Genomic DNA, 25,599 nt, shown 5'->3' with positions numbered 1-25,599 from the left:
TTGATAGGTTTACTTGTCATTGTTCAGCTGGAAAAGAAGGAATAAAAGAGGTGTGACTCAACCCAGAGTCATTGTGAGGTTTTTTACCATCTGCATCTAACATAACATATAAAATATACTCATATATTCCTCACATCATCCTTTATGATCTACTATTATATTTAGAAGGAAGCTTCTTATGCAGCATAACTCTAACCAAACTTAGTTTCCTATGAATCCAGGATTAAAAAAATATTTAGATAGTCAAAGTGAACACATTTGCTATGTTCTGATGGAGAGCAACCTAAATTGCAGTAAGATAGGTAGTGAGTGCCAGACCGTGTTTGAAGGGCTCTGAATCAGACTCTTTTTGTGCTAGGAGAAACCCTTTATCCTGAGGCCCTATACCAGCCATAAAAATTCAATTTCACCTATTAACGAGTTTGCCTACCACGTTTATCCCCACATGGAATAAATCAGTCAATCGCCTAGCTGGATCAAATCAGCAGTGCTTTCTCTGCCATACATCCGTTCTTGATTCATCGGTCTATTTAGAACCAAGAATCAGATGCAGTCGGCTACAGGGGCTGACCCCAGTGTAAGACATTCAGATGATGTATTGTCTCCATTGCTAATCAAACATTGGATACCATCGTGGTTAAGTTGTGGCCTTTTCCTGACAAAGGCACTCCCCAGTGCCGAGACGCACGTAGAATACAACGAGTGTCAATTGAATTTGTGCTGCATTGTTTTGCCCTACTCCTTGTGAAATCACATACATTTGAGAAAAAATAATTAACAATTGTATGTATCAAGAAGCACTGTATCAATCTATTACTGTTGTTACTATTGTGACAATGTTTTAATTGAGTCATTTTGTAGTATGATGTATATGATGATATAATTGAGATAGTACGAATGGGCTAGGTTATTGTAATAAATATTATTAATAAAAGCATGTTTGTACTTTTGGATAAAAACAATATCTGAATTGGTTATTTCTTTTTCTAATTACTATTTGTGTAAGATAGTTCTATTCTTTTGTTGCCTTAAGTCTTTACATTGACCTATTTGAAGGGCCACAAGGCAGATAGCGGATATTGTGTTCCAACCATGGTGGTTGAGGTTGTTTGTGAGAGGCGGCCTTGGCCATGCAAACTGGGCCAAGTACTGCCCTTTCTGCACTTGACTATCAGAGTAGTGAAGACAAGCAGTCACAGGCTTCTCGGGAGAATGTGTGGGGACAAGAACAAATAAGTCAACAACAAAAAAACAGACTCAATAATAAATTCACTGTCCAGTCCAGGGCTTATCTTTTTAGAGAAGGAAGAACTTTTAATCTCACAACAAAACTAATTACGACACAATTCAGTCAATCCACAGCACAAGAATGCTGTAACCTTTACTAATCAAGAGGTACAACACCCCCCTCCATTCCCCACTAACTGCTTTCCCTCTTCTAAGCTAAGGGATCCTGCTGTTACTGTCCCGTATACTAGGGAATAGGGAGGGGTTAGGCTCCGGTGCAGCTTGCTCAAAGTTCTCTTGACTACACGATGCCTTTTAAGATTGCATAGTGTCAGTGATTGTGTCTTTTTTCCCCAAACTTGTTGCAGTCTCTGTAATCCCCAGATTCAGCAAGGACCATGTTTACTTCTATTCTCAGTGAGCATACTTTGCTGTGCGGAGGGACGTTGGGGCATTCCCACCAGTATGGAGCAAACTCCTCTAGAGCTTGTTTAGTGAAGTGGGGGCTGCATATAGGATGATATTCATAGCAACAGTTCTCAGCAGCTGCAATGTCTGGGGTTCCTGTAAACAGACACTTCAGCTGGAAGACGCTGAATCCAGCCTCCAGGAATGGCAAACATTAAGCCCATTATTTTTAGAGTTTGCACACTACAGGAATATGCTATAAACTGTGTTAAAAATCAACTATTATACAGTAGCTTAGATTTCACAGACAGTAATTACTTTGCTTCCAGAATTCCCTCTGTTCAGTGTGGCACTACCTGGCATCAGAGGAAGGACCAGGTTCTGTCCTCAATGAGTAGGGATACACTTGAGCCATTTTGTATCTTTGTAGATTGTGCTCCTATAGTGCCAGTTGAAAAATCAGGTCTACATAACGTGGATTGAAAAGGCCACCTTTTAAAATGCCTCCAACTTTCCTGTAACAATTACGGTGGGCTAGTATGGGAACTGATGAAATTAAGAGAATGCACAGAAGGCAGGATCCTGAAAAACAAACTCCTTAATAGACCACAATACACTCTGCACATAGGGCACCAACAAATATCAAAGACCTAACCACAGTGAATGCAATTAGTCTTTACACACGTAGAACCTCAAAAATGAAACCCTAACCTAGGCAAATCACAAAACAAGGCCTGCCAGTACTGGGTTAAAGAGGTACACCATACCTGCCAAGATTGGTGAAGAAATATCAAAATCTTCTCGCTCAATGAGGTAAATTACTGAAGAAGCCTGACACTGATGGGCAATGCAATGGCCTCAGTTTTCTAAAGCTTCTGAGTGGTAGGGTTCAGCCTTCCCTGTAACCAACTGTTGGAAATGGCCTTTTTTGCAGGGTTACCTCAAACATTTAGCCTAGCTCCTCATTTTTTTCGGACCTAGTTTTTGTCGGCCATAGGACTCAGAGCACTTTACCACTGCTGACCAGTGCTAAAGTGCATGTGCATCTTCCCTAAACAAAGTATATAATTGGTGTATACCTATTTGGCATATTTGATTTACTGGTGAGTCCCTTGTAATGTGGTGTACCATATACCCAGGGCATTAACTTCAATGCCACTAGAGGACCTGCACCATTGATTGTGCCACCCACACAAGTAGCCTTTCATACCTGTCTCAGCCCTACAATTGCAGGGCCTGTGGGTGCAGTTTACTGCCATTTTGACTTGATATTTAAAACCACTTGCCAAGCCTTAAACTCTCCTATTATCACACATAAGTAATCCCCAAGCTAGGCCCTAGGTATCCCTATGGGCAGGGTCCTGTGTAAGTGAAAGGTAGGAAATGTACTTTTAAGTTTTACATGTCCAGGTAGTGACAAGCAGCTCAATTTGTTTTAACTACTGCGGCCGGTTTATCTCAAGGAGTAACATTGGGAATTCCTTAATACACATAAGCTCTAATTCCTGATCAGAAAGGAGTAGCTGCACTATGTTTTATATCTTGGAATGGTGATTATAAATCCTCTTTAATGGTAAACCTGAATTTAACATTATGATTTTAGAAATGACACTTTTTGAAAGTGGACATTTCTCTGCTTTTAACGTTGCTCTGTGTGCCTGAAGCCTGTCTCCAATACACATCTGGGCTGGGTGACAACTACACTTTGTACATTCCCTCTAGACAGCTACAACACAGGAAGGGCTGGGTATGACAGGGGATTCATCTGCATTCATCTGCATACTGATAGCCTTCCTGGGCAGGACGGGGGTGCTGTGGCTCACACTTACATCTTAATTGGTGGTGCCCTGCCCTTACACAAAGGGCTGGTTTACCCCCCACTGGTAGTCCAGAGCCAGGGATAGGCCGAAAGGGATCCTTGTGCACTTCATAAAACTCATTTGAAGTCACCCCCTACATCAAAGGTACTTTTGGGTATAAGTACCAGTGTTCTGGCCCTTTCAAATCAGAACCTATCGGACCTGGGAAGAACTCTGCTGGAGTAAAGACTGTTGTGCTGTTAGGATGGCCACTTTGCTGTGACTAACTATTCCGATGAACTGCTTCTCTGCTTTGCTGAGCTGCCCTGCTGCCTTCTGATCTCTATCATGCTGAGGACAAGGACTGGACCCTCTCACTTAATCCCAGAGTGACTCTAAGGGCTTGCTGGCTTGCCTCCTGTTTCTGAAGTCTCAGGGGCTCAAAAGACTTAATGCAATTCTGCTGATGCTGCTGGACTCTGCCATCTGCGAGGCTTACCCTTGCCTGAGATCCCCCCTCTAGTCCTAGTCCTCAGAATTCCGTTTCTGCAGCTGATTTCTGCAAAAAACGACACATTGCCACAACTGAGTTAGAATTTCCACCACAGTGCTGCTTCGATGCTGACTCAGAGGATGTTCATCAACGAAAAGTACACAGCCTGCATTTATCAGTGATGAAGCAGCTCGATTAGAATGCTTGGAATGCACTTCCACAAAGCTCAATGATGACGCTGGACCAACTCTGCGTGGCTCGATGACAACGCGGTAGACTCTCAACATCGACATAAGCTCCATCAAAGGTATTTCTTCAGCTGGATCAGTCTGGGTCATATAGTCGGCCTGCCCCCCATGGCGGTCGGCCCAAACATTTACTTTGCATAGCTCCATCATGACCTAAAGTAACCTTTTCACAGCTTATGACTTCTAAGCATTATTTTTGGTTTATTCTTTAGAAAATCATATCTCAACTACTACTTATGGTTTTTTGTTGTTTTGGTCTTTATTTTTCAAAACCTGTGTGTAGTATTTTGTCGTGTTTTGATTGAGTAACTGTAATTTAAGTGTTACACAAATACTTCAATAAAAAGAGAGAGAACTAGAACAGCTAGTTCATTTCCCCTTGGATTAAATGAGTAAACAACAATAACTAGCTATTAGGGAAGTGTTTGCGTACTATGTGTTTAGTATGGTAAACCATTTGGTTTGTTAGGAAGGCCCTCACCCACCAGCCTAGTTGGTGGCATGCTTCATCATCGGGCCCCACCTGAGGCACCGAGTGCGCCTCAGGTGTGCTGCGACGCCAGGTTACTGCGGAGCGGATTTTTGGAACGTGATTGTGCTGTGCTGATGTGCTGCATGAGGTTTAAAATGCTGTCCTTGGGGTCCAAAAACAGCAAGTTTAATGGTGGGCCCCAAGCAGAAAATAAAAATATAGGCTAAGGACGTGTAGGGGTAGACTTATGGTCTCCCAAGTCCAGTGTGGTCGACTAGTTTCAGCCAGGCCTTCTATTTAAACTGGCTTTCATCAGGACCTTTTATGTGTGGGTGTATTTACAGGGATATATATGATTCAGTACCCTGAATGTGTGGCACACGCTATGGTGCTCTATGTGTGAGTGGTGTTTCCTCTCAGTTCGTACTCCTATCTACAGGGGACAAACTCCCAGGATCTCCTGGCGGTAGGTCGGGACTCTATGCACTTTGATATGGTCTCCTGACCCGCTGAAACACCTGTCGTCCGGCCGAGGGATCCGTAGGGTGAGGGCCTTCCTAACAAACCAAATGGTTTCCCATACTAAACACATAGTACGCAAACACTACCATAATAGCTAGTTCTTGTTGTTTACTCACACAAATTCTTCACACATTTTCTCTTAAGTTAAACCTGACTGCTCTATCCCAAGCTACCACAGGGTGAGCACATGTTAATTATGGGTGTGTATCTGACTTACACTGACTAGTGTGGTGGCCTCTAATTTGACAGGGTGCAAACCTGTGCCAACTGAGACCCCATTTCTAACACCAACTCGTTTGTCACAGTTCAGAAAGACATAAGGAAACAAAGAATAAATCAAATCTTTCCTTACTTACAGAAACAGGATGAAACATTTGTAAAAGGCTGCACCTGAGCACTCCTTCAGTCTTTTCTAAACACAGACATCCTCTTTAGTTCAAATCCAGATCTCATTTTCTCTCAACTTCTCTTCAGTTGATCCATCACCCAAGGGGCTCTGAATTCTCACTCACTCACTCACTCACTCACCCACTCACTCACTCACTCACTTACTCACTCACTCACTCACTCACTCACTCACTCACTCACTCACTCACTCACTCACTCACTCACTCACTCACTCACTCACTCACTCACTCACTTACTCACTCACTCACTCACTTATGCAGCACCACAAAAACTATGCATCAACATACATTCTGTACAATCACGTCAAATCATCTCAGACATGGTCAGAAAGACAATCCTTCCAGACAGTAGGGGTACCATGCACAGTTGCTACTAATTCACATGCTCTCACCCAGACATGCCACAAGATCGCACTCTGGGGTTTATTTAATAGAGGCTCTGTGAGTATTGTTGGGCTCAGAACAATTTAGCACTGTGCTCACATGCTGTTATGATGTTTGTTTTGAATTGTGTTTTGCCACACTAGCACCCACACAAAACTTTAAAAAGCATCATCCCACCGTGTTCTCCTTTCTTACATCCTCCTGGCATACTGTGTGCATAGGATAGCTGCAGACAACAGGTGGTGCCCAGTGTCTATGCAGAAGATTCAAGTTTTAATTGACAATCTGACCAAACTCTTGCCTACAGGGAGAATGCAAATATCCTCCTTAATAGATCAATACGCTGCACACTTTCACCAAAATGACCACAAATAATTACCCATTCATAGTCCAGTCACTCACTCTCAGCCCAGCCATCAGAAGGGCAAAGCTACATAATTTCTCTTATATGGTTTCCTAAATATAGTTTATGGAGTCACAATATCTAGAGAAGACAATACAGGGCCTCATTTATGAGGCCTTGCGTCAGTTTTGCGCTGCTGATGCGTCACTTTTTGTGACGCATCGGCGGCGTAAAACATGCGCCTTGTTGCGCCATATTTAAAAAGTGACGCATCTAGGTAGATGCGTCACTTTTTAAACCCCTGCGCCACATTATACCTGCGTCAGGTATAATGTATGCAGAGGGGGCGTTCCCCAGCAAAAAGCCTCGTAATAGTGACGCAGTGAAATCTATGAGATTTCACTGCGTCACTTTTAGGACGCTGTTGCGTCAAAATCTTGCGCCTGCCTCACAGCAGGCGTAAGACTGACGCAAGCCCTTTCACATGGGGCTTTCCTCATGTGAAAGGACTCATTGCAGGAGTTGCGTCACTTTTGTGACACACTCCAGCAATGCGTCACTTTTGCGCTTACAGATACTTCAGAAATACCGACGTATCTGTAACTCCTTGCGACGTGATGCGTCATACATTAAATATGACGCATCAGGAATGTCGTGAGGAGTGCGCAGTGAAAAGTGACGCATCGCTGTTTTCACGCAGCGATGCGTCACTTTTCATAAATGAGGCCCATGGTTTCTATAGACCTTGCAATACAGTTTATGGTGAGTGATTACTTTATTCACTTTTCTCAAGCTGTGCATATTGTTGATAAGAACCAAAAGAAACTGTATCCATTTCAGTCTGCATACCTTGGACCAGAATGGAAAATATAACTTATTTTTTTAATAAGTCGTGCTCTTGTTAGCAGTGTGGGAGAGACTCAATCTAGAATCATGTTATTCTAAATAGGGTTTGTTCTCTCCTTATTGTAAAGCAGTGCACTTCCTGTGTCAATAGACGCTCCTATCAAATGTGCAGCATGCGAGTCACTTTGGTATTGGACTTTGAAAATAGATGCATCAAAATGTTAGACGTTCCAGTGAAGGTATGCTATGTGCAATATGAAATCGAAATGAAAAGAGCAAGAAAGTAATAAACTGTGGTCACACTTTGAAGCATTTAAGAACAGGCCAATTAGATACCTAATTTGAGGTACAAAGAAGCAATAAAAATCTAATTTTGAGTACATGTCCTGTGTTGGAGTCGTCACCTATCGTTTGATCCTGCATTTTTCAGAACCCATTAGAACTCAGCTAAGATGGCAGGTAAGTAGTTTGCTTCGCTCATATGAATTAGCACTCCATACTGATGTTTTCTCGTTTTTTTCCCAAAGGGCATTTCTGTCACAGCTACTTCATTGCGTGTTTTAACAGCACATATCAGCAAGTGTTAATTAGTACCTTTTAAGGTGGTCTGGGTTATTTTGAGACAAGATGGTAATTTATTTGAGGTTTTCGTACCTGGATTTGCTCGAACGGCACTTCAAAACTAAAAGACTCGTTGTAGTAGGGATTGAGCGTGTTCTTCTTAATTGTGGTCTTTTTCTTCTTCAGGCGCTTGCCGTTCTGCATCAGATGGATTTTCACGTAGGGATCTGAAATCGGACGAAAACAAGCATCAGAAACTATTTCATCTGTCAACTAAACACATGAGCAGATAGGACACAAAATAGCACAGCACAGCACATGACTAATCTGAAATGTTTGCGATTCCTCCAGAACCAATCAGTGTTGAGAAATCAATATGCTTATTTATGTTTTTTGCCCAGCATTAGATGTGATGCAGCAACATCGGAGTATTTTAATGAGATACAAGCATTAATAAGGCCAATACGCCTGGAATTCCCAAGCTGGTCCAAAGTTTTATTTATTTTTATTGTAATGATATACCACAAAAAGAAAGAAGAAATAAACCTGACATACTTAACTGGCATAAGTATAACTTGCACCACCATAGATTTCAGATGTCATCAATGATGTAATATGTGGGATCATAAGCAGTTTATCGCAGCAGTGCAAGTTATAGTATTGTCAGCTATGTACAATTTTCCTGATTTTATGTTTTTAAATCTATAGTGCTTTTTCAGTGAATTTCCAAGCTTTTTCAATGTAAGTTACCATCTTACTATCTTCCTCATGTAGATCTTCACTTTAAGCTTTGTTTCTTGCAGTAAATGTTTCTTTTTTTAGTGTAACTTAATATCCTATTGCAGTATGTCTGTGGCCAATCCCTTGAGGCCACGTGCAGTGAAGGGGGTTTGACCGCAGGTGCCCAAACCATTATGGGTGGGGGGGTGGCCTGTGATCAGGCCCTGCACCCAATCCTTCTCCGCACCTAACTTTCACTCATGTGCGGTGCACATGGATTTTGTCGGTTGTGCAACATTTAAAAAAAAAAAGTTTTCTTTTAGTAGAAGGTCATTAGGTGCAAAGTGTGCAAAATTAGAATGGGACTATAGTGAGTGTGTGTTGTTTCACCTGTATTAAGTGATAAAATAGTAAAAGCGGGCAGGACGGGGTATCTGCAATGACAACCCTTGCGAGTTCCTGAGTATGGATCTACAATTATGGTTAATGCTAACTCTTTATTCGTAAATAGGAATCCTACTGCTTGGTACCACTCTCTGCCCTCCTATTACCTTTAAAACTGTGTTTTCCCTTGTTCACGGACAACCAAATATTAAACTACGTTAAAATCTAAATAGATAGAACAAAAGAATCAGTCCTTGTCCATAGACACTATTGACCTATATGTGCAGGCAGCTCCTCCCCACCATTGAGCCCTTTCAGAACCTTGCAGTCCAAGTCAATATTGTATGTGGACTCTAGGATCCTGAGGCGTCTTTCACGCTCACCCCCTGGTATATGTTAGGGGTTCTGTTGATCCCAAAGAATTGCAGACTACTGTTATTTCCTCTGTGACATTCTGTGTGTTGTCCTGCGATAGGATAGTTGGTATCGTGATTCGTGATAGTGCGTAGATGCTGCAATATTCTTAATTTGAGGGAAAGCTTAGTGCTGCCACGTCTGAGGAAACAGGGTCTCAATGGCTCAGAGCTCCCAATAGTTTCACTACATGTGCAACATGCAAGGCCTGCCGTAGTGGAAAGAACTGCAAAAACTACTTACAAGGCACCAATGAAGTTAGGGTAATTAAACAGAATTATCAATTGCAACAGTAAATTTGCTATCTACGTACTGGAGTGTCCATGAGGCCTACGCTACGTGGGCAGCACTAAGCTTTCCCTCAAATTAAGAATATTGCAGCATCTATGCGCTATCATGAATCACGATCACAACTATCCTATCGAGCTCCTAGTCCCCCCTTCCTTCCCTGAGGGAACCTTTTGATACACGTGGAGGACTAGGACACAGGTATTAGTGTGAATAACGTTACAGAAGAGATTAGGAGGTTTAACACAGCTTCTTCTGAGAAACCAAACTGTGTTTCTATTTGTTATTGATGCACTCACTACAAAAGCCAAACTTGTAATGTTCTTTTGTACTCAAAATCTGAACAGAGAACAGAGATAAGTGGCAAGAATTTACTGTTTATTTATTTGTGAAGGAAGTTTTTTTTTTGTCCACACATAAAATTATATGTAAATACTTCTATAATAAGTTAGAAGATAACAAAATGTCACCGAGCAGTAAATAACATGTTAGAATCAGAAACAATTCCAGAAGACCATCAGATTTAAATGTTTATTAATCAATCCTCTTACAAAATATACACCCATTTCAGGCTAATATTTGTATGGAGCAAAAGAAAGGAAAGTTGCCACCGACTGAACTTCAGGAAGGTCTTGAGGAAGAGTTGTCTACTTACCTTCAGATTTTAAACACAATATTAAACCAGTTGGTGTACACATGTGTAAATAAATAACGTGCTATACTTGTAAATGGTGTCCCTATCATAGGCAAAAATATCTAGCAAGAGTTAATGGATGTTAACAAAGTTAAAAAAGCAGCACTATACCGGGTAGACACTAATATTTATTATAAAAATGTTGATGTTGTTAAAGATATAATACATTTGGAGGATGAAACCTTACCATCAAGTGGACTGAATGAAAAAGTGGATTGATCCAGATCAGAAGAAATTTAGGAATACTATAGCATCCATCCCCTGCATTCTAAGGTAGTAATCAGTGATGCTATTGATCTCTTTTAAATGAAACAAATAACAGGAGCTCCCATGAGTGGGTGGGAGAAAAGCTTAGAGGTTTGATGTTTTCCACAACTGTTTCCCACTTGAGCAGGTGGCCGCTATGATGTACAGATGCGAGAAGCTAAATATTGTTAACCGGATTATTAACAGACAATCTAACATTTTTCCAGAGCATTCCATAAATTCTCTTTCTTCTGTTTGAGAGTGAGGTGTCTGGACTTTAATATGCTGTAAGCCGCATACTAAAGACATGAGTTACTCTTCAAAATCTCTCTGTAAAGGAATTTGTTGACATAGTTCATGTAAAGGATGAATAGTTAAAAAACAACGTGATTAATTTGATGGCATGCCAACATGGCACCAATGAGTATTGGTATCGTCATGGAGAACTCAAATGCATGTTAAAAAACTTAAGTGAACCTACTTTCTGCTACTCAGTTGTGCTGAGTACGCATGGGATGACCTGTTTGAATTTTAACTCAAAAATTAAGGATCTCAAGTTTAAGACAGCAGGAGAAAGTTGCTCATTGGACACAGCTAATATTTGTAGATATTTTGACCACAGGTTCCAAGCCATGCTGTCTTCATCTGTATTGAAACAAATCCTCCTCTTGATGAAATAACTGATTTCTTATGGCATAAAGAGTACCAAGCAAGAAGTGCTCCAAATACTTACCTGCTGTTATGGATAAAAGATGCATCAACATTTGGAAAAGACAGTGATGAGTCTGTTCTCTCTTTCATAGAACAGTATGTGACATGTGCCATCCAGCAAGATAGTAATAAAAAAGGCCTGAGACAGTAAAGTCTGCGCTTTCAAACAAATATATGTGGGAAGTACTGCCGTCATAAATTTAGATGTAATGGGAAATTTTAGACTAGATGTTGATTTGGATTCCAATTTCCCGGGGAAGAGTGAACAGGTTTTGTCTGCGGTGATACATACTCTGACACAGAAAACACCGAAATACACATACAAAGTGAGAAGAACAGAAGTAATTCCTAATTTACCACCCAATCCTATTGGGTGGTAAAATACCGAACTCCAGGGTACATGCACATCTGTGCATGTACACCTATGCCATGTAACACACAGATATGCCCTTAGGGCATGTATGTGTGCCACATGGCACACAAACCTGCAATTGGGGTGCTACAAGGTGTCAAAGTGACACCCCGTTCCCCCTGCCAGGATTCGGTATTTACCGAATCTGTAAATACTGATTCGGTATTTCCCATTGATTCCTATGGGCTTCAAGGCCTATAGGAATCAATGGGAAATACCGATTCGGTATTTACCGATTCTGTAAATACCGAATCTTACAGAATCAGTAATTGAAAAAGAAAAATTACCTACATCTGCCTACTTCCAATTTACCTACTCTTAAATACCGAATCGGTATGATTCGGTATTTATGAGTAGGTAAATCGGAATTACCTACATCTGGCCCTTAGTGAGCTATTGCCTGCCCAGAGTCACAGGGTGCTGGGCTGAGCTTACATCAGCGTCGAGAATCGAACCTTGTGCCCCATGCTGCAGAGTCAGCCGCCCTTGCGACTGCGCCACACCTCTCTCTTGAATACTAAATTATATTTCTATTCATTTTCTTTCACAACAGTATTTGGAATGATACGTCTTCAGATGTGTCAACATACTTGTACTGCTCCAGAAATATTTCTTTAACATACTTGTGGAGAATGTCTTTATGCATAAAACCACATGATATGCTTTGCCACAAGTTTCTTTTGCCTGGAGGGGATGGTGAAAAACTCCCCTGCAATCAATTGCGACTTTACTGTGCTGTGGCAACTGATCCTCGCTGCCATATTTACAAATGGTATAGAAAGCAAAAAATTACATTTGGAAAAAGAAAACAACAGGTGCTGAATTATGAACAGGATATTTTTTTAACAATGCTTGTGATTATTTTTCTCCACTGTTGAAAAATGAATATTTATACAGTACATCGATTATCTTGTACAAATACAAAATCTGAAAACAGTAAAAAAGCGAAAAGAAATCCCATTGCTATCATGTAAAATACTACTACAGCATAAGTAATGTCTACTCTTTTGCTTGAAATATGAACTTATGCTTTGCAAAACTAAAGGTTTAACACAGAATTGTGCAAAAAGCAATACTAAGTTATATGTTTATGTAGTATGTTTTAAAACAGATGAATGACACCATCTATTAGAGTAAAGTAATTTTATTATTACTAAGTACTTCTTTCTGTTTAGACTAGTTAGACTAACATTGTCAAGCTATACACCAAGATAGAGCCTCATAGAGTTACTGAGACATACAGACACACATTCATAAAGCCAATCTCACACTCAGTCACTTATCCATTCAACTACTAAAACACCCACTCACTCACTGACACAGTCAATAACAAGCCAAGACACTTACACTTACATCTACTACTACATAAACTCACTTTTCCATACTGATATTCACACACCCACTCACTCACTCAAATGGCTTCTAATATATGCAGTTAGTCACCCATACAGCTACTAACACATCCATTCACTTGTTCCTATAGACACTAACTCACTCACCCACACACACATGCTGTCAGTCATTCATCCACTCACTCACCCATATAATCACTAACATACCCAGTTACTCTTCCATGTAAATACTAAAACACCCAATCATTTACACATACAGCTAAAACACATCCACTCACACTCACAGACCCACACAGACACACTCACTCACACACCAAAAATGCACTCATTTACTCATGCAATCTCTCATACATAGTTTTACTTACCCATACATATATCCACTCACTCACAGATACAGCAGTTCACACAGTCAGTCACTCATATAGCCACTGGCATGCCCTGTCACTAACTCATACAACTAATCATACTCACTTGTTAACTCATATAACCAATCATGCATCCACTCTTTGACCCAAACAGCTACTCGTGCACCCACTAACTCACCCATAGAGTCACTAACACAGCCATTAACTCACTCATAGAGGTACACACACAGTCACTCACTCATACACAGACACACACATTCTCACACCCATACATTTATTTTTATTTATTTATTTAGATTTATATAGCGCATTATCACCCAGGGGTCTCTAAGCGCTTGTCCAAACATACACACAGAATGTTCCTGCAGCAAAGCGACCTTAAATCGAGCCCCATGCCTCCTGGAAGAGCACAGTTTTAAGCATCCTCCTGAAGGGCAGGTGGCTTGGTTCTTTGCGCAAATGTATTGGCAAGTTGTTCCAGGCCACTGGAATCGCGTTTGAGAATGCACGTCCACTTATGGTAGCAAGTCTGAAATGTGGGCGTGCCAAAAGTTGAGCGGAGCGCCCTACTGGGAATACAAGGAACCAGACGCGCTTTAATGTAACTTGGCGCGTAACCATATAGGGCTTTGTGCGTGATACAGAGTCCTTTAAACATTACTCTTTGTCTGATACATCACTCATGTAGTCACTCACTTACCCATAGAGTTACTTACACACTCACTTATTCACTCATACAGCTAGTCACACACCAACTCTCTCATTCACCCATACAGCCACTCACACATCTGCTCGCCCATCAATACTCTACTGACACACTCATTTAGTCATTCATACAGGCTCCAATGCACCCACTCACACACCCAGACACCAATGATGCAAGCACACACTCTTCGATACACTACTGATGAACTCACTAACTCACCCATAGATCCACTCAATTACCCATTCACTCACCTTTATAGATGCTTACTCACCCACTCGCTCACCCAGACACCAGTCACACACCCACTAACTCACCCATGTAGCACTCATGCAACCAGTTATGCACCAAATGCAGCCACTAAGACACCCACTCACACCTTCACTCTACTGACATACCCTTCCACTAACCCATATAGGCACAAACACACCCAGTCACTCATTCGTACAGAAACGAATACAACCAATCACTCACTGATACCGCCAGTAACACATGCACTTGCTCACACATTGAGTCGCTCACGCACCCAAACACTCATCTTTAAACCTAATAACATACCAATAGACATAACACAACATGTTCATACTCTTACAAATATTTAACATATACAGTTTCTTTCAGTACTGGAATGGGTGGTTCTAACAAAACCCCTCTTTTTACAGTTTTTTAGTATTTCCTAATAATTATGGTTTTTTTGTTTCTTCACAGAAAACTGAAAACTTGGTGCTTAGGACCAAGAAGTACTATGCAAACAAATGATGGACGGAATGCTGAATAAATCATACATTCACCCCCAGTCAAAAGATCTGGGTTAAATACATTGTTCTTTTGCTCACCATGCCACCCCAGTTTAGACCCAGCCATATGCAAATCAGTTTTGACCCTGTGCCTCATGGGAACAGTCCAAACCGAACTGCCAAGCCAGGTCCTCACTGGAACAAGCAACCTGGGACCGGTTTCTGGGTATTGCCCCTCATCAGCCAGGCTAGCTTGAATCCTGTGGCACATACCCATCCCACCTAGCGTGAAAAGTGCTACGCAAACAAATTATGGACCGAATGCTGAAGAAATCATACATTTATTTATTTTTTAGCAGAGTTTTATATAGCGCGAACTTGACCCGAATTGGTTATCAGAGCGCCTTAATAGCACCAGTTACATTACATGAGGATACACATTCATTTTTTAGTTAGGCACTGGCAGATTAAGTGATTTGCCCAGAATCCCAGGATGTTCAGCGTCATGGCCGAGACTCGAACCCAGTTCCCTAGATTTGAGGTCGACCTCCCTAGCCATTAGGCCAATTCCTCTCCTAGACATTCAGCCCCAGTCAAGAGATCTGAGTTGAATCCATCCTTCTTTTGCACACCATGCCACCCCAGTTTAGACCCAGCCCTATGCAAATCAGTTTTGTGCCTCATGGGAACAGTCCAAACCAAACTGCCAAGCCAGGTCCTCCGTGGGATGGAAATAAGTATTCTGGGACTGGTTTCTGGGTATTACCCTTCATCAGCTAGGCTAGCTTGAATCCAGTTGCGCAGTGAGCAAGAGACCCACGTCTGGGCATACCCATCCCACTTAGGGTGAAAGTGCTATGCAAACAAATGATGGACGGAATGCTGAATAAATCATACTTTCACCCCCAGTCAAGAGATCTGGGTTAAATCCATTGTTCTTTTGCCCACCATGCCACCCCAGTATAGACCCAGCCATATGCAAATCAGTTTTGACCCTGTGCCTCATGGGAACAGTCCAAACCGAACTTCCAAGCCAGGTCCTCCCTGGACCGGAAACAAGCATCCTGGGACCTGTTTCTGGGTATTACCATTCATCAGCCAGGCTAGCTTGAATCTAGTGGCACAGTGAGCAAGGGAACCACGTTTGGGCATACCCATTCAACTTAGGGTGAAAAGTGCTACGCAAACAAATGATAGACGGAATGCAGTCAAAAGATCTGGATTAAATCCATTGTCCAACCGAACTGCCAAGCCAGGACCAAGAAGTACAGCAGGTGCTGTAATACTAGAAGAAAAACAACACTTGATGGGTTAACGATCTGACCTAGAGTAGGGATGGAGTGTTCACCTACACTCAGTGCTTTTTTGCATTTTCGGCCAAATTGACCAACATTCTCAAATTCCGAAACAGTTGTTGAGATGTCCTGAAATTGTTGACTAGCAGATTAAATGCCTGGTTGTAGTTCAGCAGCAGCAGATGTTGCATGCTGGCTCCTGTTTCTTTCTCACTGTACTCATGCCAGATGCATGGTCCTCAGGTGTTTCATAATACTAGAAGTATCTCATGAGTGCTTCTTATCGGTAGCTCAAGAGAAAATCTTCTAGCAGACTCTATAGACGACTTTCTTGGCATTCACTTTTTTCCCCTGGTGGTATGGAGAAAACTTGTCAAACAATACTCTCCCTTTTTGGCCATACTTCGTTTTCTTCCTCTGAGGATTTGTCATGTTCCTCTACTCTAGATGGCCTTCAGGAGCAGATGCTATATTCGTTCAGCCAAAAACAACCAAAGTAACACACTAAAGAAAAACAAAATTGTGAATGGCAATACAAAAGTGTGAAAAATCACAGCCACCCCTAAACAATGGAGAGAAGGGGTGGAAGCTTCATCTTTTAATAATTGAAAGGTGTTTCTACCTATCAAATCAATGGTAAGGTAAGGTAAGGTAAGGTAATTTTATTTGCACAGTTAATTAAAACCAATGCAATACGATACAAAATATAAAATTATAGCACAATATAAAATCACATATGTTTAAAATCATCATAGTATGAACATTTAAGCTCTGTTCTTCATAATTATAAAATCATATCAGCCTTTCAGTTATCACTCAGTATTTAAAGGTAAACATGATTGGTGTTGCAAGACAAGTTGGAACCAAGTCAATTCAAGATTCTGGCCCTGGCATTTTTTTCTCCACAGCCTTTAAAAATTTTACAAGGCCGCAGCTCAATTGAGGGCCCTGAGATGAAAAACAGGTTAGTACTGCGCTCCTTCGTGTACGTAACCCAAGCCGAATAAAGTGTTGTTTTAAAAGAATTTTCCTCTCCTCTTGCATTTTCTCGCATCAAATCAATGTATTTCTGTGTCACATGGGATCTGCGACGCCACTACGATGAGATCAGGATGCCATTGCGAACTCTGAAAATGTATTTAAAGGCGCTTCAAGATGTTTTTACTGTACAATAATACTACTTTTAATACCTCTGACATTAAACAATACTTTTAATCTGTCTAGAGATGTGTTTGTAATGCTATCAAAAAACACACTGGAGTCGCGACTTTCCCGCAGTACTGCATATACATGCCAGAAGGGGTCATAACTGATTTGCAACTCCCCCAAAAATAAAAAATAAATAAAAACATCGAAAAACACCAGCACGGGGGCTTCATAGAACTAGACCATCTCCAAACCTGAATTCAGACCAGAACGCAGCAAAGGCCGTGGCCTCAGACAATGTGGGTGTCAGAACTGTCACTAGCCTCTCAAGAAGGTACCCTTGTTCTTCCATTTTTGCTTGGGAGCCCGAGTCACCTGAAATCCACAGCATTATCAGAACAGCGATTGAAATATGGGTGTAGGACGATATTTATAAAATGTATGATCCTTACAACAAACCACATTCGTGCACCAGTATTCCTAAACTGCAAATCCTTGTCAAGGGCCTCAGAACCATTTTTGAGGCAACACCAGCATAGTTAAGGGCAGTAACTAATATTACATTTAAAAATAAACTGTAAACATCCACTACCCCACAAATCTTTTCAATGTCACTAAACTGAAGAAGGGTCTCTTTTTAAAATTATTATAAAGGTAGAGTTAATGCACACACATGTAGCAGTAAACATATATTTTCTATGAAATCACATAAGTTAAACAATATCTGCACTGTAAAACAAATTACCATATTAGCACAAAGGTCACAAAATATCATGCAGCACTAAGCTCAGCATCATATCAATGTGTAAAGTGTTGCCATATGAATAAATTAACTTTGCAGGATAGACACTGCCACTAACAGATAGACTGCCAACGATAGCTGTAATGTGATGAAGGTAAAGCTTTGGTGCACACAAAAGCACCAATACACCCAAACAGATACGAACACAGCAACTGACAGAAATACAACCACTAATACACCCAATTACAAAGGCATACAGCTACTTACACACCCACTCAAATACCCATACGGCAAGTAGCCATTCTCAAAACCATAAACGCGCTCAAACAGTCACTGACACATGCGCAAAATCACTCACACATGCACTCAGAGATATATACAGCCACTAACACACCGACTTTCAAAGGTTCGTAATTACACTCAAGAAATTTAAAAAACTTTAAAAATCAGTAAAAAAACAAAACTTGTTTTCAGGGACGTTTTACTTTGAAAATAATTTAAAAAATATATAAAAAATTCACTGAAAAAAAACAAAGGTTACAGGGTTGTTATAAGTAGGGAATACCATTTAAAAACCCTTGAAAAGCAGTAAAAACAACTAAGGTTACAGAGATTATATAGTTAGGAAATTGACTTAAGAAAACCTTAGAAGTTCACTGAAAAAAACAAAGGTTATATTATACTTAGGCTCACATTTCACCCATACAAAACCATAGAAATTCATGAGTTTTACTTACATGAGCTAACAATAACTTATGCCCTCGCACTGCTTATGATTTCACATATTACATCACTCATGAGATGGTCAGTGACATCACTGATGGCATCTCTAGTGACTGTGTGTGTTTATTTAAATAGCAGGTGTTTCTATCTTTTTTTGGCATGGAATATTTAGGACAATGTCTTAAATAACCCCAAACATGGAAACCAGATTTAGCAAAAACATTTTTTACTGGTCCACTAGAATTTTCAGTAGAACCTGCAAATGGACTTCCCGCCTTAAGATGCTTTCCATTCCAGGTGTGCTCTAGTGATTGTCTTCAGAATCAGAAATGGTGTTCAGAGAAAACAAAAGCAAACAGCTTAATCCTAATGGTGCTGCATGCAGCAATGGCAGTGTATTTCAGCCATAAGCAGATAGTGTGGTGGGCCGTAGCTCTCATTGGTTCAGGAGATGTGTCTGAACTACATCACAAATGATTTTGTTTGCAATACTTAACCTCATAACGGCTATGGAACGTCCAGCTCCAGTGCTGGACGTTCCATGGCAGCTATGAGGTTCGAACGTTCAATGGCCGACGGCAGCACTCCTGAGGTAGTGGTGCCGTCGGCCGCCGAACGTTCGAAGCACTTAAGAGGTTAACCAGAAGACATATACCTCTTCATTGCATTAGGTCCGTGGCACCTTTGCTATGCCACCGGGAGATGGAGAATGATAAGATGCACTTTTCATCATTTCAGGATGGGAAGATATTCGTGTTCCCACAGTGACTGGATTTCAGCGACCCTGACAACTGAACAGAGTCGGCCCTTGCTCGAATTGCACCCTGGGTGGAAACAAATTTGGTGCCCTCCCTGCAGCTGGTGAGTAACATTAAGTAGCATGAGTTCCACTTTGTGTATATAGACCATTCACACATCAAAGCAGTAACTGACCTCTGAGCACAAACTTCTTGGCAACTCCCTCAAGTATTCTGATTCACTCACAACGTAGGTCAATCCCGCTAGTGGCAATTTGTTGGTGGTGCGAATGTTGGTGTGTGTCAACATGTGGGTACGTAGGACATGGAAGAGGAAGAGAAGAGGTTAATAGGCTGTAAAATGGTGCCACCACCAAGTAAAAAAGGATTAAAAGCTTTTAGTCTGAATCATTAGAGTCAAGTAAAGGGAGGCTGCTGTCTGCAGAACCTTAATGCTGAACTGCCCGAACTGCCAAGCCATGTCTTTCCTGGACCGGAATCAAGCACCTAAGGACCGGTTTCTGGCTATCAGCCGTCTTCAGCCAGGATAGCTTGACTCCAGTGGCTTAGTGAGCAAGGGACCCACGTCTGGGCATACCCTTCCTACATAGGGTGAACAGCAGAACACACAAGATGATGGACGGAATGTTGCACAATGGCAAAACATTCACCACAGTCACAGATCTGGGTTTAATCCATTGTTATTTTGCTCACCAAGCCACCTCAGTTCAGGCATGGCCATATGCAGTCCCATGCTCTCCACACCACTGGAGTCAAGCTATCCTGGCTGATGACGGCTGATAGCCAGAAACCGGTCCTAGGATGCTTGATTCTGGTCCAGGAAAGACATGACTTGCCAGTTCTGGTTGGACTGTCCCCATGAGGCACAGGGTCAAGGCTGATTTGCACATGGCCATGTCTGAACTGGGGTGGTGTGGAGTGCAAAAAAACGATGGATTTAGGCCCAGATCTCTGTACTGGGGTGAATGTATGACATTGTCCTTCATTCTGTCCATCAACTGTGGTTTTTGCACCTCTTAAAACTGGCACATGTGCCTGGACCGAACTCTGTCATGCCAATAGCCTGGCACATGAGGTAAAGCAAACGCATCAAAATGGAGTGACCTCCAACATGTGGCATGAAAGACCTTTGCCCTTCGAATGAGAGACATCCACACGTGCCTTGGTCGCTGAATTGCTGTGGGTGCATTTTCCGCTCAGGCTCACTGAAGCAGAGCTGTTACAGCATATTTTTCTAAAATGTTCCGACTATCTTGACCGTGCCTGATTGAGAAGTGCTTTCATCTAGCTGGCTACAATAAAACTGCTTCACAGCACACAATTGTGCAGAAGCTGAAGAGGCAGGCTTCAGAGCCTGGCGGGGAATGGGATTTCGTGAGGTGCCCGAGCAAGAGTAGTTTTTTGAAAAATTATGTGATGATGGCACCACTACGAGAAATATAAATATTTATCTGGAAGAAACAGCATGAGACTTCAGAGTTAAGCATTTCGAAGTGTACCGTAGGCATAGAAAAATGTACTGTTGCTTCCCTGTGGATTATTCTGCCCATCATGAGGTGCAATGGACCGTGAAAAAGCCTTTCGAAAGCTTGGCACAGGATGTCCCCCTGGGCAAGAATCCCAGGGGCCTCAAGATGCAGGCTTGAATTGTAATAAAATTACAGTGTAAGTGCCTCAAAAAATCATTGCATGTGCTGGTTACGCATCTTGCATATGAGTGGCTCCCCCTTTCACAGATGCCTACGGCTCTACATGAATAGTTCTACAAATGTAGTTTGTATGATTGCTTTGGTATTTCTAAAGTGCGAACCTAGTGGGCTATCAATAGAATGTGGTACAAGTGGCAAGCCCGGTGGGGATACATAGGGGGAGGAGACAGAAGGAGAGCGTAGACCTGGTGGAAGGAGTGAAAAGTCAGACTATCTGAGGTAATGTTGCTTGAAGAGGTAAGCTTTGAATGAATTGTAGGAGGGTTGGTGCTGTTCTGATCCCGGAGAGCATGTTGTTCCTGATCTTGTGGGCATGGGCTGAGAAATCTTATTTTATCCTTTCTGCAGCTGTTAGTCTCTAATTGTTCAATGGATTCCATATTTTTTTATATAGCTTGATGTGAAACACAAAACAACATCAGACACTACTTTCTCTGGTGTTTCTAACAACCAGGCTTTGAGCTGCATCTGGCAGTAAATGCTAAATGCAATACCATGTCCTGGAACTACGAGAGGAAAACCCATGTAATGATTGATCACAAGTGGTGCTAAATGGTGCTCCTGTAAGTTCAGCTTCAGAGAAATACTTTTTAAAAACCCAATCATTTTGCAAAAGTCAAATTACTTGTTTTTCATTGGGATGCTATTCAATGATAAGTGCAGTACATATGCAAAACAAAACCAGGTGCAATATTTTCAATTTCATTGGAAGACCGGAGGCTACCATTATGTATTCATCTTTCAAGTGCCACTCATGCAGCACCTTTAAAGAACTTACAAACACAATAAAACAACAATCCAGATCTAGACTTAAATTGTGAAATGTGTTATTTATGATTTTGCATTGGTCAGTATTCATCTATTATGTGCCCTCTAGGTACTGCCATTGTGTCTGTTGCAGTTCATAGCTGTTTCTGATATTTTCAGTCATGGATTGAGCTGGTTATTTATTTATTTATGTGTTTAAGTAGCTTATACAGCGCGCAGCTACCCCCGGAGGGGTGTCCCGGCGCTAAAAACAGAACCTCGGGGAAGGAGTAGTGGAACAAGCTTTTTACAAGACATGAATCATAATTTGGAGAACAGCCAGGTTTTTAATTTAGCACGAAAGATGGATTCAGACGGACAGAACCTGAGGTCGAGAGGCAGGCAGTTCCATAGTTTGGCAGTGATTACGCTGAACCCTCTGCCGCCCATTCTGGAACGTCGAAAGCGAGGAGTAGTCAAGAGGCGTAGGTTGTTAGATCTCAGTGATCTGACAGATTGAGAGATTGACACTCGCTTTTTCAGGTAGCTAGGTCCGAGGCCGTTGATAGCTCGAAAGGCGAGGGTGAGGATATTAAATTGAATGCGGCTTGCAATGGGAGCCAGTGGAGCTCTTTGCGATAGGCGGCAACCGACTGACGGTAGGGGATGTTTCCGATCAGTCTGGCAGCCGCATTCTGAACGATCTGAAGTCGATCGATCAGATATTGAGGAGCACTGGCATATAAGCTATTCTCTAGGTGAGAAGTGATGAGGGCCTGAGTGATTGTTCGGCGGACGTCCAAGGGAAGGTAAGGAAGGATCTTCCTAATCATGCGCAGCTTCGCGAAGCAGGCAGAGGTGACCTTGTTGACTTGTGCTTTGCACGAGAGTGAGTCATCCAACTGATAGCCCAGGTTATGTGCTGATTGAACAGGGGTGGGCGCAGGGTCAAGTGCTGTGGGCCACCACAAACTGGGGGAGATAGGTGTTTTCTGGTTAAAAAACAGGACTTCTGTCTTGTCAGCATTCAGTCTTAGGTGATTGTTGGTCATCCAACCACAGATGTTGTTTAGACATTGGCGGAAGTTGGCAAAGGTGGAGTCCGAATGGTCTCTAAAGGAAAATATCAGCTGAGTATCATCAGCATAAGAGACCACTCTGACTCCACAAGACTCCACCACTGAGGCCAAGGGTGCGAGATAAACGTTAAAAAACAGAGGGCTCAGGGCAGAGCCCTGCGGAACACCACACAGCAGGGGTTTACCCTCTGACCTGTAAGGCCTAAGCACCACCTTCTGAGTTCTGCCAGTGAGGAAGGATTCGATCCAGGCGAGGGCGGAGCCACCGAATCCGACCTGCTTTAGACGGTTTAGTAGGATTTTGTGAGAGACCGTATCAAAAGCAGCGGATAGGTCGAGGAGGACCAGCATGGCCTCCTCGCCCCTATCCACGCATTCGCGGATAGTCTCAGCCACTTCCAGAAGAGCAGTCTCAGTGCTGAAACCTGCTCTGAATCCGGATTGGGAGTCGTGCAGCAGGGAGTTATCTTCCAGATACTCTGTTAGTTGCAGCTGCACGGCCTTTTCCAAAATTTTTGCGGGTTTGGGGAGGAGGAAGATGGGGCGATAATTGGAAAATTTAGTAGGATCGGCGTCAGGCTTTTTCAGAATGGGGACCAGCAGAGCTTCCTTCCACGTAGTTGGGAAGATGCCATGATGGAGGGAGGCATTCCAGATAGAGAGAAAAGAATTGGCCAGAGAGGGGGCTAGGTCACCCATGGTCTTGGCGGGGATTGGGTCGGAAGGGGAACCAGATCTGCATTTGGTGAATAGCCTGAGTGCAGTCTCAAGAGTCAGCTCGTTATAAGACTGCAAGGAAGCGGATTCCGGGGCCATCATATGGGGGATCAGGGGGGGGGGGGTACCTCCGTAGGGAACGAGGTACAGATTTTTTCAATTTTTTCAAGGAAATAGTCCGAGAGTCCATCGCATAGTGCCTGGCTGGAGGGGTTCTGCGTGGCCCTGCCGGGGGGGTTAACAAATTCTTTGACAATATTAAAGAGGGTTTTTGAGGAGTTCTTGGCGTTGGAGATTTGTAATGAGAAGTAGTCTCTCATGGTGGCTTTTTTTGTTTGAGAAATTTTTTCAGAGCGGTTTTGTAAATAGTTTTGGATTCGGGGTCGTTGTTCTGCCGCCACTTGCGGTCAAGTAGTTTGCATCGGCTTTTTTCCTCACGGATGGTTGTAGAGAACCAAGGGGCAGAGGGACGGGTTCTAGCAGAGGAGATGGGTTTGAGGGGGGCGATGGAGTCGATGGCAAGGAGCAATGCAGAGTTGAGTCTAGAAACATTTCCATCAATGTCACTGGGTAGAGGGTCTGGTTGAAAGTTGAATAAGGGGTCTAAGGTAGCACAGGTAACTTTGTGCCATTTTCTCCCCAGCTCTTTCCTGAGGACAGTAGGGGCGGGTCTCGAACTTAGCTCTAGGTTAAAAGGGACAAGATGATGATCGGACCAGGTGAGAGGGAGGGAAGGCAAGACTGAGATATTGGAGAAATTAGCAAAGATTAGATCTATATAAGATTGTTCCTTATTGTGAAGGTCCATCTTGTCCATACTAGTGAGGTTTTGTCTAATAGTCTTTTTGCAGGTATTCATTGTGATGAGGTTTGAATCAGTGGATACGACTTGAGATCATCCATCACATAAGTGTGTGCATAGGCCAAGAGGGTCCAGACTTATAGCTCATGAATGTAAGTTTCATAATTATGAGTGGTGTGGCAATCCCAGTAGAAATTATCAGCTACCACCTATTTGTGTGCATGCTTGTGCATGCCAGTGTGTGGCTGCAGGTTCTCGGTCTTAGTCGTTTTTTCTGAAATTATCTATCATTTGATTATTTAATTGATATGAAAATCCTGCCTGAAATGAAGTCTCATTCATATTCTTTTCTTTCAGCTCTCTGCCAGGTATCATAACCAGGCTGAGAGGTCAACTGAAAGGGAGGCAGATGGTCTCATGTGTAAGAGTGGCAATTTAGGAGGTAGAGGTGGTACTGAGTAGTGTAGTGTCACAGTGTGTATTGCTCAATAGGTGGAGTTCTCTACACGGTTGGTAGTGTGCTGGTGTTGGTAAGTTATAATATCTTAAGGATGTTTAGTGTGTGATATTTTTAGTGGGGGACTGGAGGACATTATTATTTGGGGTGTTTTAGAGTCAAACTGGGCATTAAGGGTTTTCTATCAAGGCAAGGTGGAATCGATGATTAACCCCTTCGGCGCTTATGACGGAACCGTTCCGTCACGCGCCTCGGGTGAGCTGTGCTAGTGACGGAACGGTTCCGTCACGGCCCGCTCGAAGCGCCTGCGCGGCGTGTTCTATTGAGCGGGCGCGTTTGTGACGGAACCGTTCCGTCACTAGCACAGCTCACCCGAGGCGCGTGACAGAGCGGTTCCGTCACAAGCGCAGGTGAGCCGTGCGAGCCCCCCCCCCCACCCCCTAGCACTGCGGCGGAATTGCCGCCGCAGTGAAGGGGTTAAGAAGGACATTGGCCCAACAGTGAAGAATTGCATTAGCCGCATTTGTAATGAGGGGAATCGAAGTGACTAGGTAGGAGTTGAGTAGGAAACAAAAAGTTGGGAGTAAGTGCAAAGTTTGGGGTGGCTAGTTAGTTTGGGGAATGAGATGAGATTGTGGGATGGGAGTTTGATTGGACAATTCAGATGTAGGGGTAAGGTGTGAAGGAA

General features: G+C 42.5%; 1 protein-coding gene across 4 annotated transcripts in view; it reads right to left on the bottom strand.

Annotated features, from left to right (window-relative positions):
- SYT1 (synaptotagmin 1) overlaps positions 1–25,599 on the bottom strand; it is a 1,122,517-nt gene that overhangs the window by 47,247 nt on the left and 1,049,671 nt on the right. For all 4 annotated transcript variants that reach the window (XM_086919582.1, XM_086919584.1, XM_086919586.1 and 1 more), the window contains one exon: positions 7,804–7,937. In XM_086919582.1, coding sequence (XP_086775708.1) covers positions 7,804–7,937 — 134 coding nt within the window. The remainder of the gene's footprint in view (positions 1–7,803; positions 7,938–25,599) is intronic.

This window comes from Lissotriton vulgaris, chromosome 1_1 (genome assembly GCF_964263255.1).
Source record: "Lissotriton vulgaris chromosome 1_1, aLisVul1.2, whole genome shotgun sequence".
NCBI classification, from domain to species: domain Eukaryota; kingdom Metazoa; phylum Chordata; class Amphibia; order Caudata; family Salamandridae; genus Lissotriton; species Lissotriton vulgaris.
This window is presented reverse-complemented; position numbering and strand designations above follow the sequence as displayed.